Consider the following 24,284-nt stretch of genomic DNA (forward strand, 5'->3'; position numbering starts at 1 on the left):
TAATCCATCTACCCACCTGGGGTACATGATCAAAGCAGTGAGTCATTTTGTCAGAGGACAGTGGGCTAGAACTGGCTTTGAGATTCTTTTTTTGTTGTTTTTTTGATTTGAACCCACAACTTTGTCTCTCAACTTTGTTCGTACATGGCTGACACTTCAGTCCACTGAGCCACTATGACGCTCTATGGAGTGTTCTTTGGCCAGACTGTCTGCCTGGAACTGCCTGTCGTCTGACTGGGTAAGTAGTGTGTGAATTAATGCGCTCAGCAGGATGTAGTTCATGTTACAACTGATGCCATTAAAGTCATGCAGTGGAGGATGGGCCTGTGGAGGATGTCAAACAGAGGTGTAATGATGATAATGTGAAAAACACCAGAATTTATCTCGCTGATCTGTGCGTGCGCGTGTGTGGGGGGTGGGGGGGGGTGGATTGGTGGGTTTGTGTGAAAGAGAGAGACAATGAGAGACAATGCATTTGTTGTTTCTGTGCGTGTGTGCTGTTGTTTCAGATCTGTGGCATTGTGTGTGTGTGTGTGTGTGTGTCAGATTTCTTTCCTAAGGCAGGCCTTGTATGTTGAGCTAACTGTAGGTTAGAGGTGTGGCAGCTGTTGAACAACAGATATCTGGATTTCTGAGCAAAGATGCCACTCCGAGCTCTTCTGATCTCATTGTCCCAAGCAAATTTAAGCAAATTTTTGAAATATTGCAAGCAATGAAACGGAAATGATGTGTTTCCATCAGCAGAGTTGAAACAAATAGGCTATATAGACTTCCAGAGCGTAGAACTTTGTTTTTTAAGAATTGGTTAGTACTGAACAAGTTCTTATTGTTCTTTGGTGGACAGACACTGTATTCTACAGACAACACTGAAGAAAGTCCAAAGCTATTTTTGAACTTCTTTATTCAACAAATGCGTTTTCATCTCTGTTCATTGCAACATTTCTTTTTGACAAAAAACGTTTCTGTCACAAGTCAGCATAAACCTGATCAGTAACACTTTCCTTGTTGATGTAATACCGATGATGTAATAATGCATCATGAACCTGGCATGAAGTTCATGATATAGCAGTAAGTAGAATTCCACAGCTTATAATACATTTGATGTCTACTAAAAAAATGTGTAAGTTTCAGTGGAAATATACACTGAATGTACAAAATATTAGAGACACTTACTCTTTTCTTACTCTTTTCTTGAATCCAGGTAAAAAAAAACATCTCATATTTTTAAATCTATACCAGTCACAAAGGAAGAGATGTAGATGATATTTCTTCTAACAGTCTCATGCCAGATTCATGATGCAGTATAGTGTATTATGACTTTTCTGATGCGGTCATGATGTAGCCTAATTATAATGTTATCAAATTAAAATGTTGTGATGTTCAAGGTAATACAAGTCTTACCAAATGATCTTGCGATATTGAGTACATTTAATCGAAATTCCATTTCCACTCCGCTTTTCTAATACGATGAATCATAGTTTACATAAAAATAATTGAGTGGAAACCCAGATCCTGTGCTGTCTCTCTTTACTGGACTCTGATAAAGTAGAAAAGGGAAATATAAAAGAGCTTGGTCTGGCTGCTCTCCTTAAAAAAAGAAAAATAGAAAAAGTTGAAAAATCAGTGATTAAACAGGCTGCCTCTATGTAGAATGTCCTTCCACACACACATACACACATGCAGTTGATCTAGGATTACAGTCATGGTGGATATAGTGTAGCCAATAAAACTTGGTTTATATTGTCGTCATAGTGACGGAGTGATAAGTCAGATAAACAGTTGCTGAGTTGAACTACCACAGCTGTTATATTGTGTCTCTCTCTCTCTCTCTCTCTCTCTCTCTCTCTCTCTCTCCCCCTCTATCTCTCTCTCACTCTCACACACACAGGTCTTTCTCTCTCTTCCTCTAACTACCCCTGGCTGTGGCACCGTGCTAGTTGACTTTTTTTTTTTTTTTTAAGTCCGCTGAAGCATTTTAGAGCCAAACCAAACCCATTCAGTCCAGTCCAGTCACACAGCTTCATACGCCACCCAAACCCATCAGTGTTAGAAAAAAAACATGCTGAAATGGATTCGGATTAATTATGGAGCCACATTTATTCAAAGATAACTTAACAAACACTAGGAAATGGCAGTGTTTCCATCCATGACACGGGTTTGAGTGGAAGAGGAAGCCAAGACCAACACTGCAGACGCTTGGGTAGTATCGCTGTTGACTAGATAGCTCACTGAGGCTTTTGTTGTACTTTTGTCTTTTAACTGTCCATGGCACATCTGTGAAAGAGAGTCCTCAGTGTGCTATTCTCTGTTTGAATTTAGGGTTTTGAATTGAATTGAATTCCACCGTAACAAGTCATTTAGTCTCATATTATTAAGATTTTCTTTTCTTTTTCTTAAAATAAGAGAAAAAATTCTGCCAAGGAGGCGAGATAGGTCAACTTTTTTTTTCCTGATGTCATTTCACCTGTTTTAAGATTTCTCTTAAGCAGAATAAGGCAGATCACGTCACTATTACAGAGAAAATGACACTTGATAAACTCTTGAGAAAATTCTTGAAACAAGTTCATTTGCCTTGGAAGCAAGTGAAACGATCTCACCCCACTGGCAGATTTTTTTCACTTGTTTTAAGAAAAAAAAAGATTGTAGGTCTGAATAGTAAATGATGTGGCTTGTTAAGATGGGTATTTTTACAGTATGTGTTAAAAAGTTTTAAAGCCCAAATGATTCAATCAAACAGGAAATCACTTGACATTCAGGTCTGAGGGAGATGGAGTGAAATCACACTCCTCCAGTTCACATCTCTATCTCTGCCTCTCTCGCTCTCTCTTTCTCTCTGCCTCTCTCTCTTCCTCCTGTACCTTTGTTTTCTCTCCTCTCTACTCTTCCTCACCGTTCTCCCTCTCTTCCTCTGTATATTTCTCTCTCTTTCCCTTCGTCCTTGTCTGTCATCCTAATAGTCTCTCTCCCCCCTCTCCCCCTCTCTCGCCGACCCTGACCCACTTAGCTAGCTGCTTGTTATTCAAACCTTTGCTTTACCCCCCCCCCCACACACACACACACACAGACACACACCAACATACACACATGCACACTCGCACACACAAATGAAGAGAGGGAAGAGCAGAGATGAGAGAGAGAGAGACCGAGCAGAGAGGGGGAGAGAGAGAGAGAGAGGAGGGTAATTTGGTTTGACTACAAACCATGCCATGCTTCGTGCTTCTCTCACACACACACACACACACACACACACACACAGGCACTGAAAAAGTACCCATTTTGAGAAGAGGCACTAGACTGGAGTTTTTCAGAATGGGTACTCTCTTTTGTTGCGTGGCACATCATTTACGGTCATCATTTAGCATAAATTCACACCCCACCAACGAAAAATGTGGAATTTACTGTATGTGTTATGATGCATCCTCAGTACATAAACACAGTGAAAGAAAAAGAAAGCCCCCAAAACTGGACCTTTTCCCATAATTGCACCAGAATGCTAATGAGTTAGCAGATAGGAGCCATGTTTCCATCCACCTTGCCAAGCAGATTTTAAACAAACTTTTGAAATGTCATAGAAAATAACGTTCAAATTACTGTGGGTGTGTTTCTCGTCAGCTGGGCTGAAGTGAATAAATAGGTTCCTGGAGCTACATGAGAAAACACAGCCACCAGAAAAAAATGTCTTTCAAGAACTGATTAGTACTGGGCAGGTTGTTATTGTTTTTTAGTGTCAGGTAATGTTGGCCATATTTGATTTGTCTGAAAACAAGAAAATGCACTTGGTAATATTTTAATGCATAATGGCATGATTCATCAGGGCAATCATGCTACGTCTATGTCACATTTATTTATTGCATGATTTCTTCATTGATGAAAACTTTTTCTGCCTCAAGCAAGCATAATCTTTTCTTGTGATCTTGAGAAAATTGTATCTAAAATTGTGCATTCAGCTTTTCTAATTCTGGACATCATAATTCACATTAAATAGCCTTATGGATGAAAACCAACTAGTGATAGTATGTTTGGGTTATCATCTGCTAGAGGCTTTATATAAATCACACAGTTGATTTTAGATATGGTGGCAATATTGTTTTTTAACCCAATGTTAGTGAATCATACTGTGAGCTGAATATAGCAAGTAAACTTCAGCTGCACCTTGTACCAAATGCATGGCTATCCCATAATCACAGTGAAAAACGCCCTCTCGGGTATTTTGGTTTTTACACAATGGTTATCAACATGTGTGTACTGCCTAAAAAGATTTCCCCAAAGTAGCATATGGGCAAATGAATTGAAAAAACGGAAGAAAACAAGATCGCTAACTAGCTGCCTGATTACCACAAGAGTTGTCATAGCAACCAATAAATAATCAACTACATAAAGGCTACATGTGGGCTTTATGGGACTTGTATGGTTTGAATGCATCTTGGGCTGAAACTACCTGTTGTATCATCTGTCATGTATTGGCTGTATTAAAGGTTTAGGTTTAGAGCTGCTAAGTGTCAGTCACAACCACTGAGAGAGCTTTCCATGGAGAAGCTCTCTCTCTCTCTCTCTCTCTCTCTCTCCCTCTCTCCCTCTCTCTCTCTCTCTCTCTCTCTCTCTCTCTCTCTCTCTCTCTCTCTCTCTCTCTCTCCCTCTCTCTCTCCCTCTCTCTCTCTCTCTCTCTCAGGGTTGATGGAGAGTGTAATAGGTTCCACTCTGCCTCTCACACTGAGAGCCTGATGAAAGGAAATCATCACAATTTCTCCCCGCTGATCCTCTTCCCCTTTCTCTTTCTCATCTCTTCTTTTCTGATGTTACTTCGTATAGCTTGAGCGCCGTATCTTGCTGCATGGGAACACTAGCTCTAGCATTAGCCACTTAGAAATGCCTTGTGAGAAAAAGAGAAGAAGCAAGTCAGAAGGAAATGTGTCTGTTATTGTATGCCTAGCCATTAAATGTCCAATAAGGCACAATTACTTTATGTCTAAGGCTTCAAAAAAACCTCTACAGCACCGTAATAAAGAGCATCACATGGCCAGAAACCTCCCATAATAAGCAGTAATGCTAACATTTGCCAGGCAGGTTAGCAGCTAACTTGAAATGACTACCTTTTTAGGTGAGGATATGGTTTGGGCAGTAGGTGCGGGGGGAGTAGACCTCTCGGCTACTTTATGCAAATTTCCAAGTGGCCAACGGAGGCATTAACCAGTCAGGTGAATAGTGTGTCTCTGCTTGATGTTTTTGCTTTATTGTTATCATTGTATTTGTTTTATTATTATTTTACCCATTTTAGTTAGTCTTTTTAATTCATGTCTTATTTCTTATCTTGTGGGCTTATATTTACTATTGTTTTACTCTTTCTGAAGCACTTTGTGACATTGTGCTATATTAAGTTTATTACTCTGTGTGTGTGTGTGTGTGTATGTGTGTGTGCGTGCATATCAGCCCTTATCAAGGGTAAATGGATAAAGCCAATTTGACATTGAGGTCAATATGTCTCCTCTTCTCTTCTCTTCTTCTCCTTCTCTCTTCCTCTCTTCTATTTGTCTGGAAAACCTATTTGCTCCCCGAGAGGAAGAAAAAGATCAGAGAAAGAGAAGAGAAAGGGAGAGATAGAAATCTCATCCCTAGCTCTCGCCCATTTCTGTTTTTGTTGTTGATGATAATGTATGGATATGTGGAGCTGTTCCATGTAAAGCATTAAAAATTCACTATTATGGCTATAAGCCACAGATACTGTGTGTGCGTGTGTATAAGACTGGGTGTGACCGTGTGTGTGTGTGTGTGTGTGTTGGCTACATTAGATCAACCATGACTGTTTTGGCTTTCTGTTGACTCTGTAAACTTACACCTCATTTGCATGATACCCAACAGCTGGTGAATGGAGAGGGGAGTTACACCTGTCTGTCCACCTGTGTGTGTGTGTGTGTGTGTGTGTGTGTGTGTGTGTGCGCGTGTGCGTGCGTTTCCTCTGCCCACCTGTTCAAACGTTTTTTTATGTATCCATCATGTCAACCAAACCATGATTATGTACCCACTATACCCAGGCAAAAAATATTTGAATATAGTTGAATATGGTTTGAATATAGATTTCAATATTTGTTGGAAGGTTTTTCCTGGCAGACACTGAAATAGTCTCTCTGTGTGGGAACTAGGGTTTGACCGATATGGGCTTTTGAAGGCTAATACTGATATTTTTGGATTGAAGCCAATATTTTGTGCCAATATTCGTTATCTTTAAAATTGACCATTTTCACGTCCAAAAATATTTTCCCCCAGAATTGTATTCTTGTCAGGGTGGAAAAGCCTCTGAAACATTTTTAGACCATCACTGGACACAAACACTCTCTATTGAAACCCAGACTAATGAAATTCTTTTAGTGTCAGCAGCTCTTTAAGGCAGAGTGACCCACCACACATATTCAATGGTAGGGAAAACTAAATAGGCCTAAATAAAATTTGCCAAAAGGTTAGGTTTCATCACAGGTTTTTACAGACTGTTTTTCTGTAGCTGTGGTCATGAGGATCCTCCATCATATCAGTGCTCAATAACAATTCCATTGGCTCAGTAACACCGTCAAACTGATCTATCGGCCTAACCCTAGTGGGAACCTTGTTAGCAGGTGTCTGGTTGTTGTTCTGGTAACATTTATCCTGAGCTTTGCCTTAGCTCAATGTAGTGGCTCAATCTGGTCTCAATTTTAAGTCTGACTGTAAATATTGATTCCTACAATATCAAAGAGTTTATGTCCTCGAAAGATGAAAGCGGTTTGCAACCCTCCCCTGGCCAGGAGTCCATGAGATGTTAGAGAGCTAATGTTTATTCAGTACAGTTGGAAAGAGCTCGTTTGAATACGTAATCAAATGCTTTTAGTCACATATAATGGATATGTGATGTGGTGATATGACCAGCTGTCTGTCCCACTTGCCCATGACGCACACACACACACACACACACACACACATAAAGTGACATAAAATCCTTTGTCCTCCACTGCAGCCTGCAGTGTAGGATGAATAATGTCAATGCTAATGTAGGGAGGAGGAAGCACAGGAGGAAGTAGAGAAGAGAGAGGAGAGGGAGGTGAGGATGGGGAGGAGAAAGGAGGAGGAGGAGGAGAAGTGGCAAGAGAGTGGAGGGGTAGAGGGGGAGAAGGAGAGAGAGAGAGAGAGAGAAGGAAAAGAGAGCAGGGAGTCTTCAAATATCTTAAATTGATTCAACTAATCTCAAGGCCTTAAAACTTCTTAGTAAATACAGTCAAGTGTAGCGTTTAAAGTCTTAAATAAAGATCTCAACCCAGTCACACTGACCTAAATTCTACTTGTTTACTGTTCACTTTTCATGTTTAATTTCGTGGTAAAAATGGGCTTAACATTTCTTTTAAGTGGCATTGAAACAGTTCTAAAAAGTCTTACATTCACTTTGCTGAAACCTGCAGACAGCCGGTGAGCGGAGAGAGGGAAGAGCTGGAAAAGCCACCCTAGAGTCAGAGAAGAGAGGCAATTAGCACCATTAAAGCCAACAATGTGAAGCACTATACTCAGGTTCTTTATGTCCTTTCCATACTATAGCACTATTCACACAGGACTATTACCTGAGGGGACATCCAGGGATTTGTGATAATTGCAGAGATTGTTGCTGTTCTTAATCCTGTGCGAATCTGCCATGTCTGTAATCTGTAAAGCTTCCTGTCCTGATAACCGAATCCTGTGCAAATCAAACTCAGTCATCTCAGCTGCAATTTGATACTACTAGTGTTAGCATTGTATTGCCTTGGTTTTTACCTTTTTGTCTTGTATAGTTTCTGCTTGCGCTGATTTGTCTTGTAGTCTCTTGGAGATTCTCACTCTGACTTTCAGTGGATAATAACCCACACTTCCCCACACTTTCTCTTTCTTTACTTTGTGTCTCTCCTTCCCCTCCCGTCTCCCTTCCATTCCTTTCCCAGTTAAAGGCATACATACAATTACACAGCTATGTGTTTGCATTTCCATTTTTGTCATTTAGCTGACTTGCATTTTAGTATGATGAGTATGATGAAGATGGTATGGAGTTGGCAGACGTCCAGCCTGGCTGGTGCCCATAATACTTCCCCTCCATCTCTGCTTATTGCCTGTGTTTGCTGACAGTTGATTATAGTTTGTTGACATTGTTGCTCTTGCTCTTTTGCTTTGCAGTTGGACGGGGACACCATGTTCCTGGGCATGGCAGATTCAGGCCTTGACTTTGCCTCAACCAATCAGGTTAGTGCATGAGTGTGTGTGTGTGTGTGTGTGAGAGAGAGTGAGAGAGAGAGAGACAGAGAAAGACTGTGTGGGTGCCCTATGAATGTATTTCCCCACCATTCCCTGGATTGTAACTGCAAAAAACTATTTGTGAAAGTGTTAAATTATTTGAGCAAGAAAAATAGATTTGTATTTTCAAACTAATTAAATTTTCAAAAATGTAACTACTGACTCATAAATGTGAAAAAAGGGTTGAAAACATGAAAAACTAATACATGGCAGTTGTACACAGAATTCACAAATGAGTGACTTTTAATTTAATTTGCAAGGAATAATTACATTGGTACACTTACACGTGTCAAATCCGGTTTTCATTTTGGCATGGGAATACCTTCATAGCAAGTCCAGGGGACACAAAAACACATGCTATATATGAATGAATGTGTGTGCATGTGTATGTTTGTGTACTGTATATGTGTGCATGTGTGTGTCTGTGCAGAAGACAATGTTAATTACACCTCATGAGTTAGCTAGTAATTACTGTAGGACTCGGTGAGAGCAAAATGAAACAAACATTGAAACAAACGGTGCTGTATCCTGTCAGTAGACAGAGACAGTAGACAGGATCTCTGAAGTTTTTAGGAACCGGATTCTATTTTCTACTGTCATAGGCTTGATTCTGCTGGATGGCTGTGAATGCTGTAGTGTAATTAAACCAGTTTGTCTTTAGGAGAGCTCTGATTAACAGCCCGGCTTACACAACTGACTTAATTAGCTACAGGTATCAAGGGAGAGGAAAGGGTGGTCTGTGTGTGTGTGTGTGTGTGCGTGAGAGAGAGAGAGAGAGACAGAGAGAGAGAGAGGAGGGGGTAAAAAAAGAGAAAGACTGTACAACTGAGCTTTGAGAAAAGATGTGAGGTTAATCATGCCAGTATGACCACGTTCAAATTAATATATACCACGTTTATGAGGGTATTTTTTATAGGAAAATTAGCCCATGCTCTTTTTAAGATCAGACAAGCATCGCCCACTGTGTCTTTCAGCTCTCCTTTAGCTATTTCAATCTGCAGTTATTTTCAGTAGCATCAAACAAACTTTCTCTCCCATCGTGTTCCAGAAATCAATATCACTTACTTGTACTCAACCTGAGGCACCTGAAGCGTTACAACGATTTTCCATCTCAGGCTTTCTCCTTTAGACAAATGGCAAACTTTGTTTCTTCTGCTATTAAGGTATACTATATAGCCTTATTGAGCTCTATGCATGGATAGCCAGAGGGGTTAATTATTAAATGCCATTCTGATAAGACTATAAATGTAGTTCCTTTGTCCAAGATAATGTTTGCATAGGGTTAGTTTGGCCAAAGAACCAATTAGATGCTTAGTTCCATTCAGTGTTGTTTTACTTGGCAGACAACCCTCAAAAACTGACTGTCAATAAAAGGATGTCATAGCTGTCCTGATGAAAGCTTGTTTGCTGTAAATGACAGCTGACATTGTATCCCAGGTGCAGAAAAGGTTTCATGACCTAAAACCTTTGTCTTCATACAGACACCCATGTTTTTAATAGTAGTAGTAGTCAAAAACAAACAATCTGTAGTTTTCTCAGATGATCCGCCAATAATACCACAAAAAAAGTTCACAGATTTGGTTTGCACACTTGAAAACGTATTCTGATTTTTCAAAAACACATTGCCGTTAACAAGCTTTTTTCAATTCTTGAAAAGAATTTCTCTTGGAAGTCTGCAAGTCAGTGATCATATACAGCTGTTAGGCATAGGCAGGTACAGTATGATCAGAGCCATGCTTATTTTGAGTTTGGTAAGGTTGTGCTGTGGCTGCCGTGTTTCTCCCTCATCTCTATAAATGAAGCAAAGCCTGCAATGTAGTTCAGCCAGATAGGTGGAGTGGTACTGTGCTCTGGATCAGCTGATGTGTCAGCATAAAATGTGATTCAGGGTTAAGAGGAGTTGTCTGTAAGTATGTATCAATATCCTCCATAACATCACCTTAGTGAGATGGTCAACATGGCAAAGATCAACTGTTATAGATTTACCAGCTAGTTAGCAACAGCCATGGAGCAGCATTGTGGAGCTAAGATGTCTTCCAGTCAAGCTGCAGTGGCCTGACTGTCTGTGTATGGCTCTGGGTATAACCACATTCAGTATGTAGCTTCCAGAGGCCTAGTGAAGCCTCTAGAGAGTAAGGTGTGTGTTTGTTAGTACAATATTCCCTCACCGCCAAGCAAAGCTCATATTAATAAGAAACACCACTGCAGATACATTATTCATAGAGTACAGTATAGGGAATATTGTGCGGTATATGAATCTATGATTTGATGTTTTATTCATAGTGATGTACTGTAAGAGGATAGAGAGGGTTGTGTGGAATATGAATTTATGACATTATTATTGAAGTACCATTGCTTCAATAAAAACAGGACGTTGTGATGAATGTGACCAATTTCAGTCCAGTCTGACCCTCATCCTTGTCATTTTCTGAACTGCTACTGGAACAGCGGTGCGATGTTAGAAGGCTGAAGGCTGAAGATTACAGAGGGAGAGAGACAGAGCGACAAAGAGAGGAAGTACAACTTTAAATGGCAGCAGTGCCATGTAAGACGGGCCTAAATAAAACAATGTAGGTTAGTAGGTTAGCAGCCTAAAAACAGACTTCACATTCGGCTAGATCATCCTATGTGTTTTTGCCTGCAAAGTCAGCTTTGGCTTGGAGGACAGATTGTCTTAGTAATGTCTCTGGAGGGAATGTGTGGCTAAATCTACAGTCAAGTCTGAAGATCCAATCAGTTATTACCATATAAACCAATACACTATGAAGTACATATACACTAGTAATTATAAAACACAAACCAGTCAAACTAAACTGGTCATCAAAGCCTATGTGCATCATGTCATCATGTTTGTCTGAGTGACAATGTGTGTGTTTGTCTATGAAGTTTATTGTTAGTGTGTTAATTTGTCTGTGTGCGTCTGTCTGTCTGTCTCTTCCTCCGTTGCAGCTGTACAGCACACCATGTAACCTTTTCTTATCAGGGATTAGGTGTGGAGGGAATGAACAAGTAATTTGCTTACAGCCTCTCTCTCTCTCTCTCTCTCTCTCTCTCTCTTTCTCTGTCAACTCAATTCAGTGTCAGCTGTGTTTTATTGGCATGAAAGTAAAAGCAATAATGCCAAAGCATCAAGATAAAAGATCACTCTTTCCCCGTTTGTGTGTGTGTGTGTGTGTGTGTGTGTGTGAGAGAGAGAGAGAGAGAGAGAGAATGAATGAGTGAGTGCCTGGGCAGTGAAGGATCTGTCTGTCTGTCTGTCTGTCTCTTTCTCTCTCCCTCTCCTGCTTTGTCCTTGCTCCTCTTTCTGACCTTTTTGTTTGACCTCTGACCTTTTCCTTGACCTTTGACCTTTTGTCCCATTTGACCCTGTGTGTGTGTGTGTGTCTGTGTGTTTCTTCCCATAGTTCCGAGTGCCACAGCCCCCTCACCCCCACAGCAAGGTGGCGCCCCACAACCCAGCCTCACAGCACTGGAGGAGGGACACACACACCGCCGACACACACCGCTTGCCATGGGTGAATACACACACAGACACACACACACACACACACACTGCCGACGTAGCACCACAACTGTCATAGGTGATTAAAAAAAACACATAAATTCACACACACACACACACACACACACTGTATCTTGTGAGAGAGGTTATTTAGTTTATTGGTAGCAGCACTAGCTTTGACCTTGACCTAAGGTCTCTGATCCAATATTTCTCTGTCTGTCTCTCTTTCTCTTGCGCTCTCTCTCTCTCTCTCTCTCTCTCTCTCTCTCTCTCTCTCTCTCTCTCTCTCTCTCTCACACACACACACACACAAACACATACACACACACACACACACACACACACACACACACACACAGACAGACTTGTTTATTTGTGATTACTATTTTGTTATGAAGCCCAACATAAAATTGTAGCTGGGAAATCTTGTCTTCCAGTAAATACCTGCTTTTGTTGTCCATGTTATATGTATTTTATTGTTTGTTTTATGTTTGTTTCATTTTATTTTAGGATTTAAGATGATTCCTAATAAACAGTCAGTCAGAAAGTCAAGAGTAAGAAAACATTGGTGTTTTGATCGATCGGTCTAATACTGTGTGGAAAATTCCAAGGAAAATATCAGTGAGGTTAATAATCATAAACTTTGTGAGTGGGTGATGTGGGGGCGCCAGAATGGTTTGAGGGAATCCCCCAACTCCCACCCCTACACACGCACACACACACACACACACACGCAGGTATGCACACGCTCTCTACCTACTATACTCACGTACACAAACACACAGAAAATGTAGCTTTCACTGTTTACTTTGCTGTGTTTCATGCACTTACACACAAAAACACACGCCGCCCCTCACACGCATACACACACAAACACACACACACGCGCATGTTCTATCAGACAGCATTATTAATGTTGTGCCGTCTTTGATAGCAGAGAACTGGGGTGGAAATGGAATGAGAGAGCTGTCAATCAGACATCCGTCAACCACACAGCAGCTTCTGAGGAACACGTTCTGTGTGTATGTGTGTGGGTGTCTGTGTATCTGTTAATATACATGCGTGTGAATGTGTGTATTTAATGTTAATTTCACCAGAAGTGCTGGTCCTCAAAGCCTCCTACTAATCCGTATCTGTCTGTCTCTTATAGGCTAATTAGTAGTTAGAGTCAATTTGAAATCGGACCTGTTTTCTAGACCAGGGGCCATATTGACAAAGCCTCTCAAAGTCGGAACATCTTAAGATAAGATGAAAATTTGATAATCGCAGAGGGGAACTTGGGTCGTTACCACAGCAAATTGTAATAGCATGCAGCAAAGCAAAATATACACGCAAATGTATACTGTAAACTGTTCACATTATCAAATCCACAAATAGATGTAACATATAGAAATGTCTCCATACTTCCAAATGTACATTGTTAGCTAATCAGATACAGATGGAAGAACATATGTAGAGAAACATGTCCAGACTTCTCAAAGTGCTTCTCACCCAATTTCCCCATGGGGATCATTCAATTTTCATCTGATCTAAGCTAATTTAGGAAGGTTTCCTTTAAGTCACTGGTTTTATCCATAGTAGCATCAGTGCCCTTTGCTTAACCTAGCCCACCTTCTGTATAAACTGATGGGTAACCTCTTGACCAATGTTCATGGGCAAACACATGAACAGAACAGTTGCCCTATTATCAGCCATGGAGTTGTGAGAGGTGTGTTTGTAATGTGAACACAATGTGTGTGTGAAAGGACTTAATCCTGACTACATTAGTCTTTCTAGAAGGCCCCAGTGCACAGGGAACAGGCTATTGTACCGACATGAATGGAACAATAGAGGACTACAGAGAGAGAGACAGGAGTAATTTATGCAGAACTTGGAGAAATTAGAGAGAGTAGGAGAAGGAGGGAGAGAGGCAGACAGACAACAGACAGACAGACAATCTAATTTATGCAGAGCTCTGAGCTCTAACAGGAAACTGTTTTAGAGCAAGACTCTGCAAAAGACGGTTGGTCCAGTAAGTTTGTCAGGGCCTAATAAACAGTTCAGGGTACACATCCTGGAAAACCTAGAAATGATAAGACTAGATTTACAGCCGTGGAAAAACACCTGGAACAGGAGCTGGTTCAAACATTTGAGGACAGACTTTACAAGACTAGATGACTTGATGCATGACTTTACAACAAGACTAGATGACTTGATGCATGACTTTACAACAAGACTAGATGACTTGATGCTTGACTTTACAACAAGACTAGATGACTTGATGCATGACTTTACAACAAGACTAGATGACTTGATGCTTGACTTTACAACAAGACTAGATGACTTGATGCTTGACTTTACAACAAGACTAGATGACTTGATGCATGACTTTACAACAAGACTAGATGACTTGATGCTTGACTTTACAACAAGACTAGATGACTTGATGCATGACTTTACAACAAGACTAGATGACTTGATGCATGACTTTACAACAAGACTAGATGACTTGATGCTTGACTTTACAACAAGACTAGATGACTTGATGCATGACTTTACAACAAGACTAGATGACTTGATGCATGACTTTACAACAAGACTAGATGACTTGATGCATGACTTTACAACAAGACTAGATGACTTGATGCTTGACTTTACAACAAGACTAGATGACTTGATGCATGACTTTACAACAAGACAAAATGCTTGACTTTACAACAAGACTAGATGACTTGATGCTTGACTTTACAACAAGACTTGATGACTTAATGCTTGACTTTACAACAAGACTAGATGACTTGATGCTTGACTTTACAACAAGACTAGATGACTTGATGCTTGACTTTACAACAAGACTAGATGACTTGATGCTTGACTTTACAACAAGACTAGATGACTTGATGCTTGACATTACAACAAGACTGGATGACTTGATGCATGACTTTACAACAAGACTAGATGACTTGATGCTTGACTTTACAACAAGACTAGATGACTTGATGCTTGACATTACAACAAGACTGGATGACATGATGCTTGACTTTACAACAAGACTGGATGACTTAATGATTGACTTAACAAGACTAGATGACTTGATTATTGACTTAACAACAAGACTAGATGACTTGATGATTGACTTAACAACAAGACTAGATGACTTGATTATTGACTTAACAACAAGACTAGATGACTTGATTATTGACTTAACAACAAGACTAGATGACTTGATGATTGACTTAACAACAAGACTAGATGACTTGATGATTGACTTAACAACAAGACTAGATGACTTGATTATTGACTTAACAAGACTAGATGACTTGATGATTGACTTAACAACAAGACTAGATGACTTGATTATTGACTTAACAAGACTAGATGACTTGATGATTGACTTAACAACAAGACTAGATGACTTGATTATTGACTTAACAAGACTAGATGACTTGATTATTGATTTTACAACAAGACTAGATGACTTGATGATTGACATTACAACAAGACTAGATGACTTAATGATTGACTTAACAACAAGACTAGATGACTTGATTATTGACTTAACAAGACTAGATGACTTGATGCTTGACTTTACAACAAGACTGGATGACGATGCTTGATTTTACTAGTCACTCATCACTGAGGTCAGTTTCTTTATGATGTCTGTGTATGTGTGCTACCATGTTTGTAGTGTTACCAGTTGTAGCAAATGACAGCCGTGTGTGGCACAGTCGTTTTGTCAGTGAATTTGATGAATTTGAGTCTTATAGAAAACAGGGAAAGCCAAATATGCGATCCAAATATTCAATACAATGTATCGAATGTTAATTTTTCTGATTTACAATTTTATGTCAAAATCATTACACCCTGAGTAATTAGATTTACTTTTTAATGTAATTAGAGTATGGTGTTTACATGGGCTCTGCCTTACTCACATTATAATTGCATTTCAGTATGCATGTAAACGTGGCTACTTGTTGAATAATTTATATAATTTATTAAGTGAAACAGACAAGTGTAACACACATAAAAGGGTTTTTGGAGAGGTCTGTGACAAACTAAAGCCACAAAAATAGCATAGCACTAATTCGTGGCCTGAGTAGGCGGAGGCGCATGCGTCATTTTTGATACCAAAATTGCACTGCATCACCCGTTTTGTAATGCCACTGCCCTCTCGTGCGCTCCACCGCCCATTTCGGCGCAAGTGATGTCACGGTGACCCACAAAATTACGGAACCGTCACCGGCAACGCGCAATAAAAAAATACGAAATTGCCACTTCACCAGCGCAAGGTCACTGCGACTAATCTGTGCCAGCACGAAATTAGCGGCCTGTAAATTAACAATGATGAAGACCCTGGGAGGAGAAAAGGGGGAGGTGGGGGAAAGAGAATTAAGATGAAGAGAGGAGGATTAAGAGGAAATGGATAGATAGATAATGGTGGGGGGGGGTGTTAAATGTTGGCTTGCATGGTCTTGGACAATTTTCATGATTTCAGTATTCTACAATTCATTTTAAACGGGAGAAATTATGAAGTCAAACAGTGCTTTACCAAAGACACATCATACAGCAGGCCTACATCTACCTCAACACAGCATGCGGTTTTAAGATAAGAGTAGCAAAACGCCATCAAGAGAGAATGACAGAGCGAGGCAGATGAAAGAGAAACAAAGAGGATGAGGTCAGAAGAAAGAGAAAGAGCAAGAGAGGGGAGGACGGAGAAGGAGATAAAGAGGGAGAGAGGGAGAGATCGGTGTGGCTAGTCAAGCAGAAAAGGCTGTCAGTCTCTATAAAAGATCTCCTCTGTCAGATTAGTATGAGAAGGGTGTTCTCTAACGCTATCTCTCTCTCTCTCTCTCTCTCTTCCCTCTTTTCTCCTTTCTGTCCCTCTCTCTCTTCGCCTCATTCTCTCTCTCCGTCTCCCTCTTTGTCTCTGCCTCTCATTTGTCTCCGCTCCCCGAATAATTCATTATCGTATATCGGGACGGCTACTCATTTTCCGTTGGCATGTCGGATCAGCATTGATGTATTTTTACACACAAAAGATACGCCTGTGTATTCTCCCATGCAAAAGGGGCTTGTACGTATAAATTACTGTGTTGTTCTACTGGTGGATGAGTGAATGTTTGTTCACAAGGCTCCCTTTCAAGGCTGGGAATATCATTAGTGATAATTAGTCTGTGATAAGAGCTCTGGGAGGGGAAGAATGGCTGCTCTGGCATAAATGACTTGAAGAGCCAATTCAGAGCGGTACTGTAGACAGGCAACATTTTGAGGTAATGATGATGGGCAGTTTTTCCATCTATTATTACTGACAGTAATGTTTCATGACACTTTTGTCATAGTCCCCTATGTAATTCTTACTGATTTTGTCCAAGTCTCTACTGGCAATATTAGTCCCCAATGTTGCCTATCAGGGCCTGCCAGCTTGCCTGAAACATGAGTTTGTAATTTTACTCACTCTCTGCTCTTTCTCTCTCTCTCTCCGTCCCTCCAGTCATACTTGGGTGACGAGGATTTCAACATCCCCCCCATCACTCCCCCCACCCTGCCGGACCACATGCTGCCCCCCCATCTCCCCCACGACTCCACCTCCGGACCCTACCACCCTATGCACCCCGCCTCCATCTCGGCCCCGCACCACCCTTACCAGCTGCAGGGAATGGACCTGCCTGGCATGCCCGGCGGCCAAGATGGCGGTGCTGTGTTGAACCAAGATGGCGGCGCGTTCAGCCAAGATGGCGGCCCGATGACCAGTACTCTGTCTGTGGTGAGTGGTAGCAAAGACATGAAAATAAATGAATGTTATGGCGTGTCTGGTTTAGTAGAGAGTCACAGGAAACATGGAAATGGGAGAGAATGGGGATGGGGTGCAACCAAAGCTGAAACTAACCACACAATGTCAGAAAAACATGAGCTTTAATCTCCTAAACCACCAAGTCACGTGATTGGAGGCAGGTTTAAAAAAGACAGCAATGTTTATTGACCTAATGAGAGAAGTGAATGCCTGGAATGTGGAGTTACCTTTGTATCTTTATTTGAAAGTGAAAAGTGAAAAGTGGGGTGAAGAAGAGAGGGGCGTGGCGAAGTTGCACTATGACTAGGTCGATCACATCAGTTCACCACTGATAAAGATGGCAAAATGTTTTGCTGAGCCAGGGCAACAAACTGTAAATATTGACTGGGTACGTTACAAGCATACTCTTGATTATCTAATGATGACAATAACTTAAAAAAATATAAAATGACAATGACAGCTAATTAGTCTATATTTATTTATTTATTCTAGTTATTTATGTAGTTATCTACATACTACATTCTACACCCCATCTACAGCAAAATTGAAAAGTTTTGAATGAATAAAAGGAAAGATTTGAGTGAATGAAAAATAATTTTGAATTAATAAAAAATATGGGCTGCAACTACCCATTATTTTCATATTTTAGTCTATAAAATGTCAAAAAATAATGACAAATGCCCATCACAAGTTACAAGAGCCCAAAGTGATTAAAATCGTTTACTTAGTCTGACCAGCAGCCAAAAAAAACCCCAAAGTACTCTTTATAATGATATGAAACAGAGAAAAGCAGCAATTCTTAGCAATTGTGAACCAGCAAATGTTTGGTGTTTTTACTTGATCATTGACTAAAGCAATTAATTGATTATCAAAATTATAATCAATTCATTTTCTGTCAATTGACGTATCAATTGACTAATCGTTTAAGCGCTAGAAAAAAACAATTTGAATGAATAACAAAAATATTTCAATGAATGAAAAAATGACATTGTAAAGTGAAAGAAGAATCCAGAACTTTAACTTTAACTAACTTTTTTTTCACTTTTAAAACTTTTTTTTATTTTCAAACCTTTTGTCTTCGCTTTACATAAATATACAAAGGTAACACAGTTCCGATGGTTATTCCCATATGATTTGAATGCAGCATTAGTCTGTAATCAATAGGTTGGTTTTATTCCAGCAGGAGCAGCTCTTTTATGAATTGACAAGTTGCATTCAAGTAAGTTTGCTCATGTCACCTTCCCTGGACACAAACATTCACAGTTTGAACTGAAATTATTGTAAGTATTAATTAAACCTATCTATCAGGGAAAGTTGACTGAGCACAACACCCTACTTCACACTCATACTGAGAGTCGGCCAGTACACCAATACTTTTATTTGTGGCCACTGATAAGCCCTACTGAAGTAGTGAGGGGTTAAGTGTCTTGCTCAAAGCAGAGAGCGATACTCATTCATTTCCTCCATCCAGATTTTCTCATCTGGTCTGAAGATTTGAACCGACGACATGCTATTCACAAGTCACGGCCAACCACAGAGAAGAGATATAGTTGAAATATATTCTTTTATATTTTATTTTTTTAGTCAGTTTAATGATGTAAAATGGGACAAAAACCTCTATTTCTCTCCTGTATATGGCCCGAGGCCATGTTATTTGAAGGCCAATTATGGCAGATGGTCGATGTGACATTTTTCTTCATATTTCAAGTCTTCATTTCACAGTAAAGTGAAAATCATGCTTTTAGCTGTGACATTCAGATGTTTGCCAGCCTGACTTTTTCCTACAGTAAAGAAATGAAAGCTAGACTTTAGTGTTGTAGTTTCTTCAACTGTCATAGAAACCTGTCTCAGTCTCAGTATCTCAGTAATGGAGATTTCTCTCAGTTTATTCAGAATGAAACTTTTTTACCTCCCACTCGTGATGTTTCATTCTTTCTCTTGCCGTCTCTGTCTCTTTCTGTATATTATGAACAAATCTACCATCTACAATATTAAGTGTCAGTACCAACTGACATAAACTACATTATGCCATAGACTGATCTGTCTGAGACAGTTAAACACACACCCTCACTGTAGCTGAACCACAAGGTGATTAAACAAAACAATGTAGACTAATTATTTCCCCAACTTTGAAACTAATTCAAGAGCTGAATGTTTCACTTCTATGTTTATTTGTGATTAATCTCTCTGTTGACTGTATAGCAGTGGAGGAGGCTACTTATTGTAGTGGCCTGCTGAAGGTGGTGCAGAAAAGGTTGAAAGATTTATTCTTTGTCTTATTTTCTGTCTTCGTCTGTCTCTCTTTCCCTACCTCCTCTCTCTCTCTCACTCTCTCTCTCTCTCTCTCTCTCACTCTCTCTCTCACTTTAATATTCTCACACTAACATCCATTTACTGCCAGCCCATGAATTATGGTTGCTTGGCAACCATGCCTGGCTCGGCCGAGAGAGGGAGAGGGGGGGGGGGGGGGGGGCTGATAGAAAGATTCAAGTCAGCGTATGTGTGTGTGTGTGTATTTGTATTACTCCTAGAGGAGGCGAGGCTACTCTGTAGTAGATAAAATTCAATCTTGATTGCTTGCTTGATGTTATATGGATGCTGTTTGATGGATGGTGGACTATCAAAAGTATTGGGATAGTGAACTTGATCTGGTCTGGTCTTTTCTGCTGGTGGTTTTGTTCAAACTTGGTTTAAAGTAATAATCCACAACATTTTCATATAACTAAATATCCATTTTGCTGTTGTCTATCAATGACTGATATAACACAATAGTGCTTCAACCCATATCCAGTTCATGAAAGCTTTTATATTGTCTGTTCTAAACAGCCGGTGTCTGGTAGATCTTTCCTGGGAAAAATCCTCTGGTGTACAGGAAGTGATGCGTTTTACATTTCTCGTTTGTTTGGAATAAAAAGAAGAAGAAGAACTGAGTAGTTTATACAATGCTAGCTCGCAAGGAAAACAGATAGATACATAGATAAATGTAGACATAACTACATGGCATGTTACAAGCTTTTGTCATAATATGAGCAGTGATAGCCACCATGGCTGAACAGACAAAGAAAAGAGCGCCACCTACAGAAACTCAAACAAAAAAAAGGAGAAAGACATCACAGTACTGGACACACTGTTTGATTGACAGGTGATCTCTGGGAAGAGCAGTGCAGAAACACCACAGCAATGAGCGCTGAGCAACAAAGATGGAGACTAAATTAAAAAAAAAAGGAACCCAAGGATTACCAATTCAAGATTAAAACCTGTCAACACCCATCATCAAAAACTGACGTTTCTTTCTTTCGCCTCAGATTGATCTTCTCAAATGAAATTCTCGCATTAGTCAGATTAGTCACGCACACAAAAAAAGACCCAACTTTAGTCACTGCCCCAATACTAAGGCTTTTGAATGGTAATACAGCATAGCACAGTGACTAATCACCAGGGGAAGATTATTGTCTGAATACAGTCTGAATACTTCTAAAATGTGTCCACTTTTGAGACTATTATAAGTGTTCGACAATATGCAAGTCTGCTTTTTGCTATTATCAGATTAAAACTTTCCCTCTCCAGCAAGTCAGCTTTTCACCCAACCACAGTGGCAGATAACTACACAGTTCTGAAACTATATAATTAGATTTGGATTTTAATAAAAATAATCATCATCATCTTTACAGGAAGGCGCAAAAACAAGAAGTGTAAAATGTGTAAGAGATAAAACATAGGAAACGTATTCAAAGTGAAATTGCTCAGAGGAAAAAAATAGGTACATAAAATAATATATAAAAAAGATTACAAATGAGAAAAATAAAATGGAAATAGATAAGAATAAGTGTTTAAAAATGTGTTTTAAGAAGTGACTTAAAAGATGATAGTGAATTAGCCAGTTTAAGTGTAAGTGGGAAATGAATATGACAGATGATGAAACTTTCCCTGCCTGTCGACGACGATGTCATCTTTCACTTCACATAAAACAAATGGCATTTATCAGTAAAACAAAAGTTACACCATCCTTGGGATTTGAAAGTGATTATGGCCGTTAGAGTTCATTTTTCACTTGGAGAGGAAATCTTATATATATATTATTATATATATAAGATATATTATATATATACTGTAAACTAGGCCTTGTGGCAAATTTGTACATGATCTATAAACGCATATGAAAGAGGATCGACAATGCTTATCCTCTGGTATTGACAAAGAAGAAAAGAAATTACAGTTTATCCACATTTCAGTTTTGAGTGACTAAACCCTGTGGTTTGTGAATAGTAGCATTTGAAAAATCATATTTCTGTCAGACACCCAGAAAACTATACAAACACCACAATGACTGACATGGTCCTTTTTACAAAGTGTAACCTAATTAAATGATATTGGTTTTATAAGATTATTATGCAAATTTATGCTAAGATTATTATGCTTCAGTAATATTGTATATGTCTGCTTATTTGCCTGAACAAATGCTTGCCTATTTAGCTAGCTGACTTATGTGATGTTAACTTCCTTTTTATTTACTATGGGTATCTTCTTATTGTTTAGATAATCAATCATAGGCCTACCTTGTAATCTCTACAGTATAAAATAATACATTAAATTTGTTTCATGTAAATGTTTCATTTTCACAAATGAATAATATGAATATAGAATGGATACAGATGCGCTTCTTCGCAAAAGGTTACTTTGTACCTGGGTGCTGATCAGAGTTCAAGTTAGGGGGGGGGGGAGCAGCGCACTGCAATATTATAATGGAAAAAAACGTGACAAACAGACGTTTCAGTATTGCACCTATGAAGGTGCCATAGCCTATGAAGGTGCAATACCGCTGTGTGCTAAAAACCAGAAAGAACAGACATTGAATTTCACCACAATGCTTTTCATATAGAAATCCAGTCATTAACCACACCTATGTGAAGACACAAGGCCACTATGATGAGCCACAGCTCTTTCCCTTCACATGTGCCATGAGTCAGTACGCAGCGTGAGGTGTTCATCAGGGTTTTCCCTTCCTGTTATTCTCTTAGGTCACCCTCCCTATTTTTGTCTGACCACCTAAAGGAAAGTCTGAACTGTATCTCTCCATGTGTAATGCTTCCAGCTCCAAACGTGTTTTTCCTGACCGAGTTCCAGTAACCGTATGTTGTTAGATGTTGTTGTGTGACCCTAGAGAGTCCTAAACCTCCTATTGCTTCCTAGAGAAACCAATCAGAGATGTTGCCACCCAGGCCAGTGGAAATTCTGCCTATTAATGATAAATTAACTACTTCCCCTTCACCGTTCACCTCATGAAAATCTCATTATTACACTGCATTTTGTCCTACTGAAACCAAACAACGTTCATTATTATTCATCATTTCCCTCACTCAAACTGAGACATGCTGTTTTATCATGTTATTTCAATTTGTTCTGCAGAAACTTATATCTTTTTCAGGAATCCATGTAGTTTTTACATTTCACAGTGTATTGTCTTGTTAGCTTGGCTTGGTCCCTGGGTCTTAAAACATTTCCTATTTGAGCAGGTTAATGTAAGCTGTCAAATACAGTAAAAAATAAAGCAATAAAATGCTAATAATAGGAGATGGAAGGTTTCTAAAGGATAGTGGCAGTGTGATTTTTCGATATGAGAGCTGACCCAGTCCTAACCCAACCAACTCCAAACCACGCCAGTTATTATTCAGCATTTCTACCAGTAAGCACGTCAACCTGAAACCCATCTCCATGTCAGAGAAATGTCAGTCGGTGTTCCATCTAAATACCGCAGCCGTACTCAGAGGGTGCTACCAGTAACAGGTAACGTGCTCCCGAGAGGGGCAAAAGCACACCAAACCACATCCGTTATTATTCGACGCTTACGAACAGGAAACCCTAAATACGTGCATCCACCAAGACCCATCTTCATATTCGTGATAATAGGTGTCGATGTTCCTATTCTGAGGGTGTTAGCGGTAACAGGTTTTGTTTTCCTGAGAAATGGACAGAATGTCACAAGCACTCGGCACATTTCGGAAACAATGAGGTGACACTAAAGCCTAGGTACAAGGACAGTTCAGCCTGAATGACTGGCCTTGAAATACTGCTTGTGTCCCATCAGGAAGCTGGGAGCCAGAGGATCACACACTACCGATTTTTAATTATTATTATTATCATTATTATTATTATCATTATTATCGTTATTATTATTATTATTATTTTAAAAAAGTCTTCCCATTTGTCCAGAATAGTTCACTGTAAATGCAGTTACAAAATAGGTGTTCTATTGTTTCTTGCTCCATGGTACAGACAGTTCACATTTACATCAGAAACTTTTTTCACTTAATTTGTAATTGCATACTTTTGCCATTTTATAGTATTTTCTTGATATTTATTCCTCCAAATAAAATTGTATAGCAACTTCTCAAGATTTGGGAATCTTTCCCGATGAGTGGGAGTTGCTTAAAGTGACTTCTCGTCCGGTTCATTCTCCTTTTCTTCCTCTTTGTGCTAAACTCCCATTGGCTGGGATCGTGTAGTTGGACTTAGAATTGGCGTTAAAATTGTCTAGTGTGTTTTTTAAAGAGTATTTATATTTAAGAATTTTTGGTTGATTTATGTGTTTTCCACAGTCACAGTTTTCTTTATATGAGAATATTCACATCAAGAAGTCATAAGAGTGACTCAATTTGCTAAACGGTTTCAGCAGGAGAAAGACAGAGAAGAGGTGAAAGGAAACGAGAGAGGAATGGTTAAAGATTAGAAGAT

The 24,284-nt window shown here is 39.5% G+C and overlaps 1 protein-coding gene across 1 annotated transcript in view; it reads left to right on the forward strand.

Moving 5' to 3' along the window:
• The window catches only part of tox (thymocyte selection-associated high mobility group box), a 38,828-nt gene that overhangs the window by 5,344 nt on the left and 9,200 nt on the right, over positions 1–24,284 (forward strand). Inside the window, exons 2-4 of the mRNA XM_071512233.1 lie at positions 8,161–8,226; positions 11,682–11,792; positions 17,253–17,525. Coding sequence (XP_071368334.1) covers positions 8,161–8,226; positions 11,682–11,792; positions 17,253–17,525 — 450 coding nt within the window. The remainder of the gene's footprint in view (positions 1–8,160; positions 8,227–11,681; positions 11,793–17,252; positions 17,526–24,284) is intronic.

Source organism: Centroberyx affinis, unplaced genomic scaffold, assembly GCF_046629955.1.
Source record: "Centroberyx affinis isolate AG114_WGS23_722 - 3 ecotype Tasmania unplaced genomic scaffold, CSIRO-AGI_Caff_v1 ptg006177l_1, whole genome shotgun sequence".
In the NCBI taxonomy this organism is placed as follows: domain Eukaryota; kingdom Metazoa; phylum Chordata; class Actinopteri; order Beryciformes; family Berycidae; genus Centroberyx; species Centroberyx affinis.